The sequence below is a fragment of the Cebidichthys violaceus genome, unplaced genomic scaffold, assembly GCF_023349555.1.
Source record: "Cebidichthys violaceus isolate CVI_PGR_0920_01 unplaced genomic scaffold, fCebVio1.0.p SCAF_41, whole genome shotgun sequence".
Taxonomy (NCBI): domain Eukaryota; kingdom Metazoa; phylum Chordata; class Actinopteri; order Perciformes; family Stichaeidae; genus Cebidichthys; species Cebidichthys violaceus.
In genome coordinates, this window is record NW_027176606.1 from 2171882 (window position 1) to 2194381 (window position 22500).

General features: G+C 41.7%; 2 protein-coding genes across 10 annotated transcripts in view; both read left to right on the top strand.

Annotated features, from left to right (window-relative positions):
- The window catches only part of LOC137885855 (serine/arginine repetitive matrix protein 2-like), a 15665-nt gene extending 14706 nt beyond the window's left edge, over positions 1–959 (top strand). The window contains exon 20 of the mRNA XM_068728159.1: positions 898–959. Within this exon, the coding sequence (XP_068584260.1) occupies positions 898–959 (62 nt within the window). The remainder of the gene's footprint in view (positions 1–897) is intronic.
- A 2913-nt stretch (positions 960–3872) lies between these two features.
- The window catches only part of dysf (dysferlin, limb girdle muscular dystrophy 2B (autosomal recessive)), a 73669-nt gene continuing 55041 nt past the window's right edge, over positions 3873–22500 (top strand). For 4 of the 9 annotated variants that reach the window (XM_068728309.1, XM_068728315.1, XM_068728314.1 and 1 more), the window contains exons 1-18: positions 3873–4132; positions 13806–13861; positions 14330–14421; positions 15347–15452; positions 16837–16963; positions 17050–17306; positions 17807–17935; positions 18022–18084; positions 18171–18221; positions 18665–18695; positions 18866–18981; positions 19178–19304; positions 19382–19485; positions 19571–19639; positions 19740–19783; positions 19952–20034; positions 21520–21552; positions 21806–21921. In XM_068728309.1, the coding sequence (XP_068584410.1) occupies positions 4045–4132; positions 13806–13861; positions 14330–14421; positions 15347–15452; positions 16837–16963; positions 17050–17306; positions 17807–17935; positions 18022–18084; positions 18171–18221; positions 18665–18695; positions 18866–18981; positions 19178–19304; positions 19382–19485; positions 19571–19639; positions 19740–19783; positions 19952–20034; positions 21520–21552; positions 21806–21921 (1692 nt within the window). In that variant the 5' untranslated portion in view covers positions 3873–4044. Of the gene's footprint in view, positions 4133–8239; positions 8809–13805; positions 13862–14329; positions 14422–15346; positions 15453–16836; positions 16964–17049; positions 17307–17806; positions 17936–18021; positions 18085–18170; positions 18222–18664; positions 18696–18865; positions 18982–19177; positions 19305–19381; positions 19486–19570; positions 19640–19739; positions 19784–19951; positions 20035–21519; positions 21553–21805; positions 21922–22500 lie in introns of those variants that run through there. The other 5 variants (XM_068728312.1, XM_068728318.1, XM_068728317.1 and 2 more) reach the window with 3 other exon arrangements.

Consider the following 22500-nt stretch of genomic DNA (forward strand, 5'->3'; position numbering starts at 1 on the left):
GTACGGCACAGAACAGACAGAGGGCGCTGTTTGTCCAGATCAAACTGAGTTTAAGCTTTCAGAGTTTCTATCAATGGAATATTGTCACATTCATGTTCATGGGAAAGAAAAACACAGGAAGCAATGGGACTGATGGAGAATGTGTGCTTAATAACGGTACTTTTCTGTTGCACACAGTAGTGAAATATATCATCGTATTACATTATTATATTTTATAACATTTTGAGATAACTTTTGGTAGGATATCATACAAACCGTTGCGTGAGGATACGTTGCAGAGGCAGCCTTATAGTAAAAAGTTCAGTGTCTTACTGAATCTGCAGGACGTCCGTTTACCATATTGAAGAAGCTGTTGAGACAACTGTATGATCATTTTGAAGGAGTTTGTTGAGTTGTATTGCATTATACTAACAGGCCACCCCATGTATATCAATGAGGGTAGGCTAAATACCCCAAAAATGTCTTTGTATATAAGTCATTGCAGTGGTCCATTCTGTGACACAAGAGGATCAAATATATGAACCAAAATGACCAAAAATGGTCAGGTGGAGGAAGTATTCAGATCCTTTACTAAAGTAAAAGTACTAATACCGCTCTCTAAATATACTCTGTTACCAGAAAAAGACACATTTCTGCAGGGCATATTGGAATATATTGCTCAACAAACACCAACAATATGGATGGGTACCAATGAAACAAAAGGTCATTACAGACATATTCAAATAAATAATTCAATCATTAATAATTCAAATAAACTTGGTTCTCCTCTATCAACGACAAGATAAGTGGGAGTATCACATTCAGTAGAGACAAAACCTTTTGAATTGAACAACTAAGTACCGCTCTTGTGTTTTTCACAGCTGTAGGTTGTTTTTTTTTTTTTTTTTCTCCCATCAGCTCTGAAGTCATTTGAGAGGAAATTCGATAACACCGGCCTCTCCGGAGAAGAGCGTTTATAGGATCAATAACATCTAATTGATATGATGGAAGAAGCTGTTCTAATGCAGGCAGTGTCATTTTGATGTTGGAGGTAAACGCTTCACATCTGCAAATGTGGATCTCGCACCTCGCCAAGTAGGGGACGATAGGAATAGAGAAAGAAGTCCAGAGGAAGGTACTTGTTTATACAGTCTTTATTCTCACCCTTAGCAGTGTTTCGTCTATCCCTTCACAAGCTAATGTCTAGACCAGGGGTCACTAATAGGCGGACCGTGGTCCAGATCCGGACCCAGACGCCGTTGTATCCGGACTCAGGACCTAAAATCGATAGATAATTGAGAATTATTACATTTTTAGACAAATTGTCTCATGTATGCGATTTTGAAGAGCTTTCATTTTGAAACGCTACATCAGAATGTCCTGGTTCTCTCTGAGTGAAACCTTGAGGTGGTCTGCTATTAACCTGAGGTGAAATGATTTTGTAACTATGCACCATTTCCTCTAAAATTTAATCTGAAATTAGACAAATTGTCTCATGAATGTGATTTGAAGTTAGCTCATGCATGCGATTTTGAAGGGCTTTAATTTTGAAACGCTACATCAGAATGTCCTGGTTCTCTCTGAGTGAAACCTTGAGGTGGTCTGCTATTAACCTGAGCTGAAATGATTTTGTAAGTATGCACCCTTTTCTCTAAAATTTAATCTGAAATTAGACAAATTGTCTCATGAATGTGATTTGAAGTTAGCTCATGCATGCGATTTTGAAGGGCTTTAATTTTGAAACGCTACATCAGAATGTCCTGGTTCTCTCTGAGTGACACCTTGAGGTGGTCTGCTATTATGACGCACATTTTTCAAAAGCTTTCTGTTATGTCAGTTATTCTTTAATCCAGCCCTTATTTTGCTTGTAATGAGAAGAACATTTATTTATGTATTTCTATGTATTATTTATAATCCATCCACTTAAATTTGAAAACTGATATATAATTACTAATAACTAATATAATTGGTTAATATATTTGATTTTGACAGTTGGTCTTTTGGTTTCATATGGGACACGATCAGCGGTCTCCTGTGTGAAAGTCCTGTGTTTGTTTGGCCCTCCCTCCTTTTGTGGACCTCCGTGCTTTGATTCCTTTTTCATACAAGGTTAGTTTCATACCATGCCAGTTTAAATAACGGTTGCTTGATTTACTACGTCACTTTGCAGAAACATACAATGCAAAAAAAAATGTCCTGGGTGCCATTTCAGTCCACGCAGCTTAAATTAACATTTAAAAGTGAAAATATAAATCTGGAACACAATCGGGGCCACTTTCTTATTTTTATCTCCCCCACCCACAGCGAAGCGAAGTTATCATACTTTTCCGTAAGCACACGCACACTCCTTAAATATGCAGATGACATGACTGAAGCCCAGTGGGTCACACTATAAATAGAGGGGCAACAGAAATGCCCCCTCCCCCTACGTCTGCTCACAGTCTGCCCCTGTTACTGAACACACTGAACCATATATCTCATCTACCCATCAAATCATTTTATCTCCTCGCGTTGGTTTCTCTTTTGCTTTGATCGGTGTGAAAATGAAGAGGAACTGGCTCAAACCCAAAAGTCACATGAGATTGACCAATAAAATTCCTAGAATGCCTTTGTGTGTCACACACTTTGTTATTACCTTTGTTCATACGAAAGTCTCAGTCACATGAAGCCTCTTTAAGTTCCGGATTTGGTTGTGTTTGTGGGTCCCCATAGGTTTCAGTAACCCTTCGCCCACACAAATACATTTCATTTTCTGTTTCATCCCAACAAAATTCATCCTGATTTAAGTTCTTCGAACGGCTTGACCTTTTTATTTATACAGTTTAGTGTCATCTGTCCATCGTGTTAACGTGTTTTGCATCGTCTGAAATTGTATTTGATGACACAACATATTAGCGGTGAACATACCAAAATTTGGCCTTTGTGTAGCTCAATAACTTTGCTGCATCATCCACCTGTATTTAACCTCCACTGTCCAACAATAGAAGAACAAATTGCAGGCAATTATGAGACAGGAGTCGATGGTCCAAATACGTCTTTTGACTCGACTCTGTGAACTTATTCTCTAGTTAGAACTCACAAATAGCCATTACATTATTTTTATTATATTTATAGCCCATTTTCGCTATGTGGTCTAATACCAGTTGAGAACCTGGAACCCTGCAGAGCCCCAGGTCAACTTTCCCCTTACCGGTTATACTTCCGGTGGACCGCCATGGGACCCTATTTCGGACAAAAAAAAAAGTACGTTAATCAATTTGTGAGCGATTTCACACAAAACCAAATGTCACGACGAACCTACAACAAACGCCCTCCAGTCGGCTCTCACTGCTGATTCATTCATTCATATTTTCCCATAAAACCCCTTTGAGATAACACTGTACCCTCTTGTCTTGCATCATTGTCTGCTTTCTCTCTCACTGCAAAAAATCTGCACCAACAAGCACATTGTCCCCGACACACTCTTACCCTTTGTCTGTGTGTGTGTGTGTGTGTGTGTGTGTGTGTGTGTGTGTGTGTGTGTGTGTGTTTGTGTGCGCCCCCCCCCCCCCCCCCACGTGTGTTGGTTTAAGTTGGCAGAGTTTGGATTGTTGATTGTGTGCGGGCATGTGTGACCCGAAAAATAAAGGCCAATGTCTGTGTGTGTGTGTGTGTGTGTGTGTGTGTGTGTGTGTGTGTGTGTGTGTGTGTGTGTGTTTTTTGCTGGCCCTTTAAACCGGTTGTGATTGAAAGGACAGTGTGTGTGTGTGTGCATGAGTCAGCTAGTGCACCATGCTTGCTCTCTCTGTGTGTGTGAGAGAGAGAGAGAGAGAGAGAGAGAGAGAGAGAGAGAGAGAGAGAGACAGAAGGGGGTCGAGCGAGACAGCTGAGGGCTGCAGCTCTGGTCTCTCAGTCCCTATTCGTCCTCTATGAGTCTCTCGTCTGCTTTCCCCATCTCTCTCTCTCATTTTGACGATATCTTCTGGATATACTGACGCCCATATATGGACCTCACTTTGTCTGTCTGGGGTATTTGACAGAACTCTACTGTATGTGTGTGTGTGTGTGTGTGTGTGTGTGTGAGGCATGCTGCGTGTGTTTATACTGTGTGCAGAGCGTCTGCAAACGCCGGACGACGACGTCAGCGATTCCTACTGCACCGTCACCTATGAAGGTAGGGATGGTGTGAGTGAGAGTGAGAGTGAGAGGGAACAACAATGGATAAAGTTCAAGTACACAGAGTGTGTAATGCTTAAGTCTAGGATGGCACAGTATTGATCTAAACACTCAACCACACCTCCGCTCTCTAACAGCTGAGGTTATAATGGGAAAGTGTCCACCGGTCGTCTTTCATGGCTTCCAGCCTGGTTAGGGGTGGGGCGCAGAGAGAGACAAGGATAGAAGAAGAAGAAGAAGAAGAAGAAGGAGAAGAAGAAGGAGAAAGAGAGGTGAAGGGGTGAAACTAAGTACATTTTAGGTACTTCAGTATTTTCCTTTCACGCCATCTTCTACTCCACGACAATTCATTAGGAAATATTGTACTTTTTATTACATAACCTTTTTGTAGAACCGAAACAATAAGTCCATAATTGACTAACAATGTGATGCTTCCAGCTTCTCAAATATGAAGATTTGCTGCTTTTAATCATGTTGACAATTTTCACTTTTTTGCTCTGGGTAATTGTTCCATTTCTCACTATTTCTCACTATTTTCACTATTTTCACTAGCCAAACAATCAATCAATTGATGGGGAAAATATTCAGAAGATTAATCAATAATGAAAAATGATCATTAGCTAATAGTTCAAAATAATATCCTGCATGATTAACAATACTCCAATGATAGACTATATAACAGCAGTAGTGTGGTACAAGTACTTTTACTGAAGTGAAACAGAAGGTGCAGTGTTATGAGGGGATGTGTGTGCGTCTCCATGTTAAGCATGGATGTGTTTATATTTAACTCCATTCTTTCAACAGAAGTTCATCCTCTGGGGCGCTCCGTCTCTCATGCTCTTGGTTATCAATAGCCAGGGTTGGTAGACATTTAGCAGCGCGGCTCTTTGGCTGTCAGTGTTGGTCAATCCACCAGCTGGTCAAAGTTTGTATTTGTTCAATACTTTGGTTTTAGACTACGTTGTTCCACTTACCCCTCCAGCTTAACTTTTGCACTTCTCAGTGACAGTGTGTGTCAATATATACGCTCATTACATGCAGAGTCTTTTTAAAAGAGACTTCGGTTTTAACAGGAAGTTAGATTCAGGCAACAGAACCACTTAGGTTCAGGTATAGCGTGTGGTTGTCGTTTACGTGACTTTGTATGTGAGTCAGTTAGTTGTTCAAGTGAACTTTTAGTCTCTGTCTTTATGTTTATCTCCTCTTTATCTGTATTCCAGTTAGACTACAGTAGAGTACAACAGTAGAGTACTACATTAGAGTACAACTGTAGAGTACTACAGTAGAGTACAACAGTAGAGTACTACATTAGAGTACAACTGTAGAGTACTACAGTAGAGTACAACAGTAGAGTACTACATTAGAGTACAACTGTAGAGTACTACAGTAGAGTACAACAGTAGAGTACTACATTAGAGTACAACTGTAGAGTACTACATTAGAGTACAACAGTAGAGTACTACATTAGAGTACAACTGTAGAGTACTACAGTAGAGTACAACTGTAGAGTACTACAGTAGAGTACAACAGTAGAGTACTACATTAGAGTACAACTGTAGAGTACTACAGTAGAGTACAACAGTAGAGTACTACATTAGAGTACAACTGTAGAGTACTACATTAGAGTACAACTGTAGAGTACTACATTAGAGTACAACAGTAGAGTACAACAGTATACTACAACAGTAGAGTGTAACAGTAGAGTGCAACAGTAGAGTACAACAGTAGAGTGCAACAGTAGAGTGTAACAGTAGAGTACAACAGTAGACTACAACAATAGAGTGCAACAGTACGCTGCAACAGTAGAGTGCAACAGTAGAGTACAACAGTAGAGTGCAACAGTAAAGTGCAACAGTAGAGTACAACAGTAGAGTGCAACAGTAGAGTACAACAGTAGAGTACAACAGTAGAGTGCAACAGTAGAGTACAACAGTAGAGTACAACAGTAGAGCGCAGAATGTGTGTAAAGAAGAGTTGAGGTTTCTAACCAACAGCAAGTGTATCATGAACTCATGACACTTTGTCTATTTTGCTGCACAAAAGTTTCCCTGTGTAATATAGGGCAGTGCCTGCAGTGTGTCTACACACACACACACACACACACACACACACACACACACACACACATAAACACACACACACACACACGCGCAAACATTTGGGATGGAACAAAGTGAATCAGTACATTTTATGAATAGCTGAGCTGATATAACTGATTATTTAAAGGTTGTATATGGTACCAGTGTTTTTACACTCAGGTCACTCGTCATATCAGAAAACATTTCCATTATCATGGTTTATCCTGAGATATGCGTAATTAGCCCTCTGCGTTGTGTTTTATATTTCAATAACTGCACATCTTTTCTTAGATTATCCCTCAAATAAGTCTCTCATTGAAGCTCCATTCACAAGGCTAAAGCTTACATACTGTACCTTCTCGAAATTTGCTTAAATTGGAAAAACTTCAAATCCAGCTACCTTTTATTACATGTCGACTCCTCTCCTTCTCTCCCTGTTTCCTTTCACTCTTTATTGCTCGATTGAAATAACGGCAACTCATTGAGAACACTCCAGGCTGACATCTGATATCTGATCAGTTTGAACCTGAACGCTGCCTCTGAACGCTGTGTCTGCTTTTAAAAACTGCTGCATCATTTCTGCCATTCAGAGCTCACTACACTTAAAGGAGAAGTCGTTCATTGTTCGGTTGCCTCTGAATGTAGTTTGCTTCCTTTACTCCATCCTGACGTTGCCTCTTCATGCCCGTCGCTGTCTTCAAACCTGCTACCTCTAGGAGAGAAGAGTTTTATTGACGGTCTAAATCTTGTTCTTTAACAGCCTCTACCCTGTCAAGAACGACTTTGTTTAGGTTGAGGAAAAGGTCGTGGTTTGGGTTGAACGCCATTACTTAAGTTTGGAAGATACGTGACAAATAAATCAACATTGACTTCTCGTTTCCCACAGCATTCACCTGGATGTGACACTGGTTTCTGTTTTACTCTTCCACCCACACTGTGGGGCGGGGGGGGGGGGGGGGGGGGGGGGGGGGGTTATGTGGTCTTTATACTTCAGTTTCCTATTAACACATCCAGCAGACACTTATATTCTCATATTTGGAGATGTGTTTGCATCCACCTGATGCATATGAATCCATTATTCACTCTCTCTAAGGGTAATATTTGTCTCTTTAGCTGCTAAATGCTCCACTTTGTTCACCAGTTATGGTCTCTAACTGTGTCTGTTTGGTGCGGAGCAGGTAGCCTACAGTTGGTTTTGCTGCCTGTGAAACTTAACCAAAAGCCTTAAACAAAACCAATGAGCTAAAAGATGCTACGATGCTCATTGGTGTCGAAGGGAACTGTTATTTCATACATTGTTAAAATAGAAATAATGATAAATAGGCTTTAAATATGTTGAATTGTCCTCCTGAAAATCTTTTTTTTATCATCATGCACCCTTTATGAATATATCAAATATTCTGTGCAGACAGCGTGAGTGTGTGCGCCCTGGTTTGGTCTGCAGGTGGCGCTCTCTCATTGTGCACGTGTTGTTGTTCGTGCATCCGTGTGCACTGTGTGTGGCCTCATTGACCCCTCCTCTTTGGCTCCTGATTTTGAAGTTCTGTATTCATAATTATTCATAAATAAAACCCAAGAGACGATCAGTGACAGGTCTTTATAAAATTCAATTTCCCTTCAATTTGATGTCCAGGTTGAGTGTGTAATCCTGTTTCCCTGAGCTAATAGATCAATTGCAACGCCGGTTGTACAACAGTTGTAACAGACTCCACAAGAATGGGATTAGAAATTCATGATATTTTTTTTTGGGGGGGGGGGGCTTTTTAGAGGTTTTGACAGTTTACTGAAAACACCAGATTGAAATAAATCCTGTACAAACAGAGATTACAGGGATTTAATGACAGGGCGGTACAGTCGAGAATGTACTGGCAAAGATGTGGGCAAGATAAGGACACAACTAGGAGACAAGAGAGGAAAAGAGAACAGGAAATGTTGAGATTTCCTCTGGATGTGAGGTGTGTGCTCGCCTGTGTCCTCTCTTTCACGTCATGACTGGGTTAGAGGGAGTCACGAAGAGAAAGAAGCTGGCTCTGTGAAGGCAACGTCTACCCTTGGGGAAAAGAGCTTTTATTTTGTAGCTGTAGCTGGAAAACAATCTTTGGATAATTAGGATTTTTTTCACCATGTTTTTGAGAGGCTGGGACTTTAATTTTGCCAAACAAGGACTTAAATTACTGACAATCTTTTAGAAGAGCCCTAGAGTTGTATTTGACTTAGTGGAAGCCAAGCTGTGGATATCTTTATTTCTCTCTCTTTTCTTCACTAGGAGGTTTTCTTTCTTTTTCTTTCTTTCTTTTTCTCTTTTCTTCTCCACCACTTGGTCTTTGGTTTGTTAGTTTTGGCCCTGGATCTCGGTTGTCATTATCTCCATTGAAGCTCCCGGGGACATGTAAGCAACCGTGACATCCGGCCCTGGATCCCTTCTCACCTGGTGAACTGAATCACCCGTCACTAAACAGACGCAAATCCCTCGCTTCCCGAGCGAGTTCTTTGGTTTTCAAGACTCTGCCGTAGGTGTCAGCCATGTTACGTTGCGTTCTGCAGCGAGCCAACAACCTGAGACACCCTGACCCTCTGGCTAGTGTCACCTTCAGAGGTAAGAGGATCATGGGAAGTTCAGGGGATCGGTGGTAAGATTGCATCGTAAACTCGTTGGCCGATGCGCGAGATATTCCGTGTCTTGCCTTTATTCTGTAAAAAAAAAGACAATAGTCCTTCTTAGCTGTTAACATGGCTAATATTCCAATGATATTCCCGTTTTCATGCAGCAGTGCAGACTCTAATTAATGTAAAACATCCCCATGACTTATGTCCTACAGCTATGTGCTTTAAATAACTGAATTTTCCCTCCTTCTAATTGCAGTTGTGTTGCTCCCGTGGTGTCACCGTTGCAGTCAATGTTCTGCATGTTTTGTGCTGGTTGGTTTGTGTACAAAACTTCAGAGCTGGTCGCAAACTGCAGTAAAAAAGACAAACAGTTGAGAAGCATATTCCAAATGCGGCGTATACATGTCTCTAGCTCTCCTAAAACCACATTTAGAAAATGCTACATTGGGTATAATTGGGAATACCCAAACGGACTGCTGTTTACGTGACCCGTATCAAACATGGAATATTGTCATATTCAGAATAATAGTGGAATCTTAGTGTGCAGAAGATGCTGCCCTCCAGTTGACACCTTCAATAAAAATGTAACTGTAGTGGCTTTTAGTTGCAGGGCTGAAGTCTCGAGTACTTTAAGACGAGACTTAGTCAAGCCTTATCTCAAGCCCAGCTTCAGGACCTTGAGGGAAAGATAACTTGTAAGTGAAGACGTTTCTGACTGAAGCTGTCTTATCTGTTCCAGGTCAAAACCTGAGACTTGCTCGCAAGTCAAATGTCAAGTCTAGAAGCACTCGTGTCCAACTCAAGTCTCAAGCCTTCATTTACGAATTTTCAAGCCTTCAAATTGAATTTTTCCCATCTTTGTCCAAGGAAATATGAACTCTATCACTGCAGGCTACTTATGCACTGCAAATTTTTCCATTTTATCAAAAGATAATAAAACCATTTTAAGACAAATTGCAGGAACAGAATCTAAACTTGAGGAATCTGCCAGTTCAAGCTTGCTATAGGAGACAAGCTGTAAACGTCCGACTGAAGCACGTCTCAGCCTTGTATAGTCTACTCTTTAAAAATGCATCTGTCCTTTAACACTCAGCATTTGAGAGGATCCATTATGTTGTCACTAAAGAGTATTTAACAGAAAAATAAGACTCCCGGCGGAATGCCAAATGGCACGCGTGAAGGTGACTTGGCTACCTGGCCGTTGTTTTCCATCAGTTTGTTGTTTGTACTTTCCACGAGTCAGTGTCAGTGCCTTCTTGATGAGGTGAGCTCTGCTGTTGACTTCCTGCCTTTGTCCTGACACTGTTTCCTGGTGCCATCACACTCAGGCAGTGGTGGAAGAAGTACTCAGACCCTTTCACATAAATAATAATATACCACAGTCTGAATATACTACATTACAAGTAAAACTCCTGAATTAAACATTTTACTTATGTAAAAGTGCAGAAGTATTATCAGCTAAATGCACTTGGACGTTCTCCTCAAAGACTTGAGACTTGACTTGGACTCTAGCTCAAATACTTCAGACTTGACTTGGACTCTAGCTCAAATACTTCAGACTTGACTTGGACTCTAGCTCAAAGACTTCAGACTTGACTTGGACTCTAGCTCAAATACTTCAGACTTGACTTGGACTTCCCTCTTAAAGACTTTAGACTTGACTCGGACTTCCCTCTTAAAGACTTTAGACTTGACTTGGACTTCCCTCTAAAATACTTTAGACTTGACTCAGACTTTTCTCTAAAAGGCTTTAGACTTGACTTGGACTTCCGTCTAAAATACTTTAGACTTGACTCGGACTTCCCTCTTAAAGACTTTAGACTTGACTTGGATTTCCCTCTAAAATACTTTAGACTTGACTTGGACTTCCCTCTAAAATACTTTAGACTTGACTCGGACTTCCCTCTTAAAGACTTTAGACTTGACTCGGACTTCCCTCTAAAAGGCTTTAGACTTGACTTGGACTTTCCTCTAAAAGACTTGAGACTTGACTCGGACTTCCCTCTAAAAGGCTTTAGACTTGACTTGGACTTTCCTCTAAAAGACTTGAGACTTGACTTGGACTTTCCTCTAAAAGACTTGAGGCTTGACTTGGGCTTGCCCCCTGTGTTTTTAGCAGACGGGATGGCATGCAGCAGATGATAGAACGTTCATTGCAATCAGATGACACTTTAGAAAAATGCAGAAAATGACTTGTGATGTAAGGGTGGTCTGGAGATTACCATAAATAGGCTTAATTTGTTCTTGTAGTTGGCACTATATAAGGTTTAATGGGAAAGTAATGAATTGTCAAGTGTTTCTGGGTTGCAACAACTTTTGAGCAGACACACACACAGAGACAGAGAGAGAGAGAGAGAGAGAGAGAGAGAGAGAGAGAGAGAGAGAGAGAGAGAGAGAGAGAGAGAGAGAAAGAGAGTCCCTTCCTCTCCAGAAATCAGATACCATGTCCATTTATAGAAATTACAGATGATATTAAAAAAGCAAGGAAGCTGTGGGAGGAGAGAGAAAAGACAGAGAGAGAAATATGATCTGACAAACTGCAATCTTTAAAATCATTTGTGCATCATGTTTTTGGATGGAAAGATGGGGTGTCTTGAGATGATGTTGCCTTATTACAGAGATGCTATGATTGTCCTTTTTTATTTACATCATGTTTGTGGCCTTTTGTCTGCAGGCGAAGGTTTAGCAGCATGTGAATATGTGATTAAATGTGAGAACATGTGCTCGTGTTTGTGTACTGAAGGCAGGATTTCCTGCAAAAGCGTTGTTATTGGAACAATAAGTGTTGTTCTCCGTCAAAACCAGAAAAAAACAAACTGGCAGCCCCGCTGCCTCATCCTGGTCCTCTACCAATTATAGCCTGGAGACACACTCACACACTGCAGTCTCTTATGTGTTCAAGACATTTGACGTGTTAGATAACGCACACAGGTTGAAGAAGACTGTAAACTAGAGATTGAGACCATAAACTCATGTTTACAATGTTTACTGAGGGTATAAATCAAGAGAGAAGTAGTGTCATTTTAGACTAGACTTCTATACAACCAGAGGAGTTGCCCCCTGATGGACATTAGAGAGAATGCAGGTTTAAGGCTCACTTTTCAAAACCGGAGGTTACCGCCTGGTTGTTTTCCGTTTTTTTAAATGGAAACGGCCACTCAGCTGTTAGCATAAAGCCGTGACGAAGGTTACCAAACTAAGCTAATAATAAGGTTATAAACAATGTGAATGCTAGCGTACCGTACGTATCTGTCTGACTCTGATTCATTTTGATAAAGTTGTTAACTTTAGTCCCGACAAAGGCTCTGAATGGATCAGTAGTTCACACCGGATTCCTTGCTAACATTTCAGATGTGGCAGTGATTATAGTCTGGGAACCAAGCTAAACTTTCAATACACAATAAGAAAATGTCTTGTTAAACGTGGGAAACAGCCACCAAATCTCTCAATATTTGTACTTTTTGAACTCACACACATCAGCACACACACAGGTAACACACACACACACACACACACACACACACACACACACACACACACACACACACACACACACACAAAGCCTGTGTCTAAACTTAGCTTTCCCACACGTAATTCACAGCACTGTGGGTCACAGTTTTGTCTATTCTCGGCTCATGACAGAAATTGTGCCAAGCTGAACCAAAACCAGGAAGTTAATGCTGTGCCACTTCCTGTCTCTGAGATGCTAGCTCAGATATCAGCCCTTGGGACACACACACACACACACACACACACACACACACACACACACACACACACACACACACACACACAAATATAACGTACCCTCCTGACCCCGTGTTGAAGGGTGGAGGTGTTTTTCAAGATATCTTCCAAGAACGGAGGTACGCTTACGTAGGTATTCGAGTGGGTGTATTGTAGGTACTTGTTTGTGTGTCTGGGAAGGTAAATTTGTGTGTGTGTGTGTGTGTGTGTGTGTGTGTGTGTGTGTGTGTGTTCTCACATTGGGTGACGACTGAGGGGGAAAACAGGAAAGCAAACAGCCATGTGTGTGTGTGTGTGTGTGTGTGTGTGTGTATGAGAGAAAGAATTTATGTTTAAGAAAACATGCAGCGTGAACCTGAACTGCTTTTTTTTTTTCTTGTTAATTTTGATTAATTAATTAATTATGGATCAGTGGAAGGAGTGCGTCATGTTTGTGCTCCACCACTGATGTGTGGCTAACCCAGAGTCAATCAAGATTTCCTGGTTGTGATTTTATTATCTCGCACAGTTTTTGTTTGAAAAGTTATCGTGAACGATTTAAAAGTCTCTTGGCGACACCATGAGGCTCACATTCGTGGTTTTGAATGAAAACTTTCAACACCTATTGGATGGATTGTCATTACAATTGGTTCAGACGTTCACGTTCACCTGCAGGTGAATTGTAACAACATTGGTGATCCTCTAATTTTATATCAAGCGCCATCGTCAGGTCAATTGTTTTACATTTTTCCAACATTTTTGGTTTAATCCTGCAAAAATCCTTTCTGTTTAGTCCTCAGAACCAAACGCATGATAGCGTTATCATTGTGAACATGTTAGCATGCAGATGGCCGAAGTCCAATCTCTGGACATTAATAAGTAGCTTCTTAAAAATCAGACAATAGTCATTGTCTCCGTTTCCTTTCATCTGGAAAGAACATCTTAATCTGTCTCCTGTTCCTCTTTTTCTTAATTATTCACATCACATTCCTTTGATGATAACGATGGTGAATCCTGGCAGTGTATCGGTCCGTCTTATGTCCCACTTCCTGTCCAGAGTGGCGCACAGAAAGGAAATCAGAGCTCTGAACTCCATGTTACAGGAAGCCACAGACAGATAACACACACACACACACACACACACACACACACACACATATATGCACGTACACGTCAATGTCATAGGAACATACACATCGGACCCCAAAGTCTGTTTCATAAGCTAACTCTTAATGTTCCTGTTCCTCCATTTTTCTTCAGGCTCTAAGAAGAAGACAAAGGTCATCAAGAACAACCCCAACCCTGTTTGGAACGAGGTACGTCGTGTACACAACCTCCAATGTATTATTTGCTATTACGACAACGACAATATTTGTTTAAACCCATCTAATATCTGTTTTTAGCTTTTCTTGCTGCTGCTGGTGGACTGTACTGACATTAAAGCTGCAAGCGGGAGCTTTTATTGTGAAAATACCCCCCGATCTTTCAGCTTAAATCACAAGTAGAGATGTAACAGAGAATCATGACTCCGCTAAGTGAGATAGAGAAGCAAACCAGACGAGGCTGAACTCACAAGCTGTGCCTGAACCTCTTTCAGATACATAACTCACATATTATAAGAACATATTCCAGGATTTTTGGATGCTAACATCTGGAGCAGTTTGCAGGACCGTTGTCTCTATTTCGATACCCAGACCCTCAGAACTTTACGGTTGTATTTGTCATGAGTTTTCCCGTTTTCTCTCACTGTCTGCTGATGATGTCGTTTGCTGGGTCTCCGTCAGGGGTTCGAATGGGATCTGAAGGGGATCCCTCTGGACTCCGGTGCAGAGCTGCACTGTGTCGTCAAAGACCATGAGAAGATGGGGAGAAACAGGTACTGACTGGTGTGTGTGTGTGTGTGTGTGTGTGTGTGTGTGTGTGAGTACAGGAATTGAGATAAGACTGAGATACGGTGGACCGACCGGACCAAACCCAGGGCACAGGCGAGGGTGTGGTCCAGACTTGTTTTGTTTTACCAAAGCACCCCTTCAGATGGTTATTTCGGGACCGTTCCGCTCCATCGAGATGTCGAGCGGGTCGGAGGGGAAGGGGGTCAGGCATGAAAGAATCGGGTCATCCTCTCATTGTGGTCGTCTTTCGTATTTATTCACTCATATTTCCACCCATTCACCGGCTGTTGTGTTGATTGATTCAGCGATCCATTCATCCGCTTCTCACGGGGCGTTCAGACCGTGAACCTCTTCGCTCTGGATCGCGGTACCAGAAGTGAGCCGTTTGTCAGCAGCTCAAGCCTACATTTATCTAAACGTTTAATAAATCAGTTTAATAGATTGGTGCAGGGGTGACGTCATTGTGAAGGCCAACCAGGAAGTTAGCGTCGCACTGGTTCCCATTGGCAAGAAGCCAATGGGATTTTTTTTCCCATTGGATTATTGCAGAACAAAACGTTTATGATTACTTATCACAAACGTTATGCCCAGCTCAGTTCCCCCACCAGCTGTTTCCACAAAAGATACTGAATTATTACATAACAAAGGACCAAATGCATGTTCTAATACAACGCTTGTAGTGCATGTTTTGCTCATTTCCACCTAATAATTGTAGGAATAGGATTTTTTTTTATACTGCACATGTGCCCACACCCCAACGTTTATAGCGCAGAGTCAGAGTACTCGTGTAGCAAATGCAGTACTTTTGAAGACATTTTAAGTGTGTGTGTGTGTGTGTGTGTGTGTGTGTGTGTGTGTGTGTGTGTGTGTGTGTGTGTGTCTGTGTGTGTGTGTGTGTGTTCTGTTCAGGTTTCTGGGGGAAACCCGGTTGGCTCTCAGAGATGTTCTCAACTCTCCCAACCTGGCCGCCACCTTCACCCTGTCCCTGCTGGACACCAAGAGAAACATCACAGGGGTGAGCAAACGCACACACACACACACACACACACACACACACACACACACACACACACACACACACACACACACACACACACACACACACACACCGAATGGAGCACAGGCAGATTAATTTACAGTCTCATTGTATCATGAAGCAATGACAAATCATAAATCACTCTGAGTTTCCTGTCTGGATCTTAAAATAGAGAGAGACTTTCCTGAGTCAGAGCAGAATAACAACCATTCCCCTCTCTCTCTTTTCTCTCTCTCTCTTTTTTAATTTTAATCCGATTAAATTTGAAGATAGATGTTCTTGTATTCGTCCTATGGGAGGCAGCCTTACTTGCCACAGTGGTGGGATTATTCAACTAGTGTCCAGGGCAATTTTACTGTATATCCCATCTTGTGAAAAAGGAACAAAACAGCCTTTTGAGGTTGTTGTGATGAAAAATGTCTCAAATTTGTCCTCACGTAGTTAGAAGCCACACACACACACACACACACACACACACACACACACACACACACACACACACACACACACACACACACACACACACACACACGCCATGACGGGCCACACCTATAGTCGCCTTCAGCAGATGAAGCAGCGTTCTGTTTCCCATCCTTGTTTCCTGAACCCGAAACAAAGTCTTCCTCTCAGTGTCAAAGTGGATCTCATTGATGACCACACACACACACACACACACACACACACACACACACACACACACACACACACACACACACACACACACACACACACACACACACACAAAACACCTGTGTTTACCTCCGTGATGTTTAGAGCCATTTGTCATCACACAAAGCAAAGAAAAAATTGAACACAAACCAACATATTGAAAGATAAATGCGTCACTAAAAAACACAAGATATACTATAATCTCTAGATCATAAACCTGTTGAATAGAATCAGACGCTGCACACACACACACACACACACACACACACACACACACACACACACACACCCTGCTATCTGACAGAAAGGCTACAGCTAGTCACTTAAGCTGCTTTTTCCTGTTGAAGGAAACCGCAGGAGACTACACCTTTAAACTGGTCAACACGCCACACAGCGCACCGCTGAAGAAATCCTCTTTTTGTTTGGTGCAGGTTCAAACCCTCCGTCTCTTGAACGTCTCCTTAAATGTAAAATGAAGACGTGACGTTTTTTTTTTTTTTTTTACTATACTTGCACTGAAAATTGCTCATCCAAAGAGGAAAAAAAAATGGTGGGATGACAATCACTTTAGCAGTTCATTATCAATCAGATGACGTGTTTATGGAAACCAGATTTGGGCTCATTATGAGCTATACTTAATGAGACTCATCACCAGCACTGACTAAAGCTGTTGCTGTCTGTGTTCCCGCTCTAGGCCACGCTGACCCTGCAGGTTTCCTACATCCCTCCTCCAGGATCCTCTCCGATGTTCCATCCTCCTCCTCAGCCCGAGGCTCTGCCCCACAACAGCAACCCCAACGTGGAGCTGGACACAGTCACAAGTAATTTAATCATTTAATATAGTCACTTAACTCGCCGCCAGTCCTGCTGCTTACATCCACTTGACTTGTTCTCCATCACTCGGCAGTGATTTCTCTGGACACGCTGGGGGAGGAGGACACGGAGAGCATGATCATGATGGAGATGCCGGAGGACCAGGGTGCCGACGACGGGCGCTCCATGGTCATCGTCGGCCCTCAGGGGCCCTCGGGCCGGGAGTCCCCCCCGGCCCAGACGCCTAAGCGCTCGCCGCCGTCCTACAACACCCACGGAGGGCTGAGGAAGAGGAGGAGGGGAGCCAGCAGTCAGCCGAAAGCACTGCCCAACAAGCCTCAGGACCTACAGGTAGAGCGTCCAGAAATATGGAGGGCATCAGTCCTACAAGCAGTTTTTTTTTTAAATAAAAGGGTTCTTTTGTCTGGTTTTTATTAGAAATATAAATAACAACACTGACATCATTTCCAGGCACATCAAAGACATGAATAAAGTTGTATTTCTTTATGTAAATTATACAAATGGAAGCAAACAAAGCTGATCTTTTAAAACAGAGTTGATGTTAATGTATAATACTGTTAATTTACGGTTAATTTAGCTGGTGATTCATTTGTAGCAGTATAAGTTTGGAATGGTGTATATTTGTAATTTCAAAGACACAATGAACTATACAAGGCAGACTACTGCTGCATCGTTAGTTATTGCTCACAGCGCCACCATGTGGTGATTTAGGGATATTACACAAGGAATACGAGACAGTATATATCATAGATAAGGTCACAAAACCTTGAGAAGACGATACAACGTGTTCAAATCTGTGACTTAAAAGGCTCATGTGTCTTCCTGTCCAGGTTCGTGTGCGGGTCATCGAGGGCCGACAGTTGCCGGGCATCAACATCCAGCCCGTTGTCAAGGTAACGGTAGCCGGGCAGACCAAGAGGACCCGCATCAGAAAGGGCAACAACCCCGTCTTTGACGAGGTAAACAAGACAGGTCTGAATGGTTTACCAGGAAGCAGTTTTATTAGGCGCTCAAACTGCAACCTGAATGTTTTTCCTCTCGACAGACGTTCTTCCTGAACTTCTTCGAGACTCCGTCAGACTTGTTTGATGAACCGATCTTCATCACCGTGAGTCTGGTTGTTTTGTTCTCGGATCTTTGGATTTTCCTGTCTGTCACTGTCAGACACCTAAACTCTCTCCACCTGCCCGACAGGTGTGTGACTCCCGCTCACTCAGAACTGACGCTGTGATCGGAGAATTCAAGGTAAACTGACATTCTAGAGCCAACTTCAAATGTCTGTTACAAAAAGATAGAAAGTACTTCCTCCTGGTGGAAGACATATTCAGATATTTTACTTAAGTTAAAGTACTTATACCACAGTGTGAAAATGCTCCACTGCAATTAAGAATCATGCATTCAAAACCTTACTCAAGTACTAAAGTACAAGTTTCATTTTTCATGTCATTTACTGTCTTCTGAAAAGTAACTAAAGCTGTCAGACAACTGTAGTGGAGTAAAAAGTACAATATTTACCTCTGAGAAGTAGTAGAGAAGTATAAAGGAAAATAAAATACAATACCTAAAATGTGTCTTTAAGTACAGTACTTGAGTAATGTACTTATATACATTCCCTTGAGTATATAGTGCACTGTGATCTGGCTCAGTGACAATCAAAAACACGTAAAATATTTTGATATTTCTTACAGTTGGATGTGGGCACCGTCTACAGTGAGCACAGTGAGTACACATGTATATGTAATATATGTGTTTTTTGTTGTTGTATTGGTGTAAAAAAAGGAATCACTGAGGAGCAGAGAGTCTTCTTACTTCCTGGTTCCTGTGTTGAAGTTGTTCTTCCCGGTGCATGATTGGTCCGTTCGAAGCGTTTAAGCCCCGCCTCTCTGCAGGACACTGCTTCTTGAGGAAATGGCTGCTGCTGTGTGACCCCGACGACCTCTCTGCCGGGGTCAAAGGTTACCTGAAGGTCAGCCTGCTGGTTTTGGGAGCCGGAGACGAGCCACCGGTGAGTCTGATTGGTTGAAAGAAGATTAGCCAACAAAAAACAAGTTCAGTCTTTTAAATGGTTTTATATGTTTAGCACAAGTGGTGGAAATTTGTCTTTATTGTATATTCCAAGTGTGTGTGTCCTGCTCTTAATGAATGCAGGTTTTTATGGACACATTAACATGTGTGTGTGTCTGTCTGTGTGTCTCCTCCAGGCTGATAAACGCGAGTGTGTGGAGGACAAAGAAGACATAGAAGGAAACCTGCTGAGACCGGCGGGTCTGTCTCTGAGAGGAGCCACCTTCACGCTGAGGATCTTCAGAGCTGAAGACCTGCCGCAAAGTGAGTCTCCGCTGTGTGTTCATTGACTAATGCGTCGGGTAGATTTCTAATTTTTCGATCTCGTCTTCTGCCTGCAGTGGACGACGCCTTCATGGATGGGATGAGGCAGATTTTCGGGTTTGACGGCAACAGGAAGAACCTGGTGGACCCTCTGGTGGAGATCCACTTCGCTGGCAAAACTGTGCGTCGTTTTGGAGCCGAACATCTGAGTCCCAAACCACAACATTGAACGCAGAATTTAATGTGCGTTGTGTTTTCTTTTTCAGGTCTGCACTAAGACTCTGGAGAAGAACGCCAATCCACAATGGAACCAGAGCCTGGCTATGCCGATTAGGGTGAGACACAAGCAGCAAACGTTGTTATGAAACTGTATTGTGCTACCAAGATGAACTCATCATCATTATACGGTGTATGCTTTGTTTTGTTTCCTCCCAGTTTCCCTCCATGTGTGAGAAGATGAGGATCAGAATTCTGGACTGGTGAATCCTAGCTCATGTGTTCATTTGTTTTGTTTTTATAAAAATCAGAAGTCAGAAGATAAGGACTTAAACTTAGTGTGTGTACTTAGTTTAGATTTTGAAAGTCTAATTTGTGTCACCGTTTGTCTTAAAAAGCACGTTTTTAGAGCTTTTTCTCTTTCCTTTCAGGGACAGAGCCAGTCACAATGATGTCATCGGCACCACCCACCTCTGCATGTCTAAGATCTCCGCCCCCGGTGGAGAGATCGATGGTAAGTAACTAGTCGAAAACCGCTCTGGACTGGACTGGACCCAACAGGTTTGGTTTGGACTGGTTTAGACTGGAACTGGCTGGTTTTGACTGCATCGGATTGTTTATACTTAACCGGTCTTTGTCTGGTTTGGTTCGGACCTTTTTTAAAGGTCCATTTCTGTTCGTGGTTTGATTTGTTTGCACCAAAATGACACGTTGTTGCACTTCAAAACAAACTGAGGTTACGTTAATCGAAAGGTAAAATTTAAATATATTAGTTTACATTTGACTGGATGGTAAGTAATCTCGACACTTTTTTGTTGCTATGGTGTAGTGGTTCCTAATGCAGACTAGATGTTAACGTGATGGAACCGGACTGGGTTATACCTAACTGGTGTAATCTGGATTATAATTTACCGATCAGGTGTCGTTGGATCGTGCCAGGGCTGGGACATATACAGAATTTGATTAATTTTAAATGTTACACTTTGTGTAAAGTTCTGCGTTTTGGCCGTTGCCATCTTGGTTTTGGCCGTCGTCCATACTGGACATTTTTAGGTGACCAAAAAGGTTACAGTTGACTTTCATTAACTGAAAACACATTGTGAAATGGTCAACGTTGTAAGACGAAAACACGGACAACGCCGTGGCAGCATGGTCCATCACAACGTAGCCCCGCCCCTAAATCATCCCCTGCTTTCTGTTTGACTCTAAATGGACCATAATGTACTAAATGAACATCATGCTGTATTGAAGAAGACTGTAAACTTGAGATTGAGACCATAAACTCATGTTTACAATGTTTACTGAGGGAATAAATCAAGAGAGAAGTAGAGTCATTTTAGACTAGACTTCTATACAACCAGAGGAGTCACCCCCTGGTGGACACTAGAGAGAATGCAGCTTTAAGACACTTCAGCATTGGCTTCTCTTTTGAGAACCGGAGGTTTCTGCCTGTTTGGAATAAAGAAACAGTTTTATCATGAATTACGTATTTTACCTTTTGGTTTTGAGTGCCTTCACATAAACCCATTTGGAATTTTTTAATTAGAAATTCTTTTGAAATCCAGAGTGAGAACTGAAAGTTGGATTTTCTTCTAAGTCTTGAACCCCCAGATGTTTCTGTGGTGTGTGAACATAACAAAGCATGGCCAACGTTTCCGTGACAGGCATGAAGACTAACTTGGTTGTGTTTGTGTGCTGAACGTTGGTAGAGTCTCCGGTCCCTGGAGTGCCTCTCAGTTGTCTTGACCCAGATGAAGACGACATGCATGAGTTTTTCTCACTGTGTGTGACAAGTGCCGTTTGTTCTCTGTCTTTCGTTTGACAACGCCACGTGAATAATGATGAATCATCAGCATATATATCATCAGGTTTTTTTCTGCGTTGTGGTCGAGTGCATTTGCTTGGGTTTGCGTGGCGTTCAAAGACATCCGTTTCCTTTCTGTCTGACTCTGAACATCTGTCTGTGATTCTGAACCACGCTTCCTCTTTACGCATTCAGATGACTTGACCCCACGGACCGTCCACTCTGGCAGTACGTCCAACCATCCTTCCTACACCACTCTTTCATTTTCTGTGTTTTTATTTCATTTTTGTGATTCAAATTTCCTTTTTCCTTTCAATTCATAACTGCTTCCATCTTGGCTTGATTCTGATTCTCTGAATCTATTTTGTCAATCGCGCATAGTTTCACCAATCAATAAATCAATCAATCAGTCTTTTCTTCGTTTTCACCGTTTCACATTCTTTTTTCGTAACGATCTATTTGCCGTTTTGTATCGTTGCAGTTGATGACAGTCTTGGTTTCCTGCCGACGTTCGGCCCGTGTTTCGTCAACCTGTACGGAAGCCCCAGAGAGTTCACCGCCTTCAACGATCCACACGAGGCGCTCAACCTCGGAAAAGTTTGTTTTTCACTAAATACAATCAGTAGAACATAATCAAATGAAACCATCCAGAACTTGATTTTTGGCTGGTGAATATCTTTGAGACAAAATAAACAAAATAAAATAATATACGTATAATATATATTCAGAGAATGCAAATAGAATGTTCAAATGTTCGCAATATAAAGATAAAATGTGCAATGTGCAAAAATAATCCTAAAATTTGTGTAATTTTAATCTATAAAACATAATTTTCTTGTTTTGTGGAACCAATACTTTATCCAAGGACACTTATTTTATGTTCACATAAGACAAAAAACCCCATCAAATTCTACGCAGCCACCACTGGAAACCAATTCTACAAATAATATAATAATATGTAGCTGTGTAGAAATACCAGCTTTAAATGAATGTTGATGTTCAAACTATTGGGTATCGCCTTAAATTATAGTTTGTCAAAGTAAATCCTTAGACGAGTGGCTGTCACAGGTTTCTCAGTAGTTGAGTTTGTAATAAAACGTCTGTCTTCAGCTGATTGTGGCAACAATGTATTGACATTTTTATTAAATATTGCACCTTTTTAAAGATCTTTCTCTG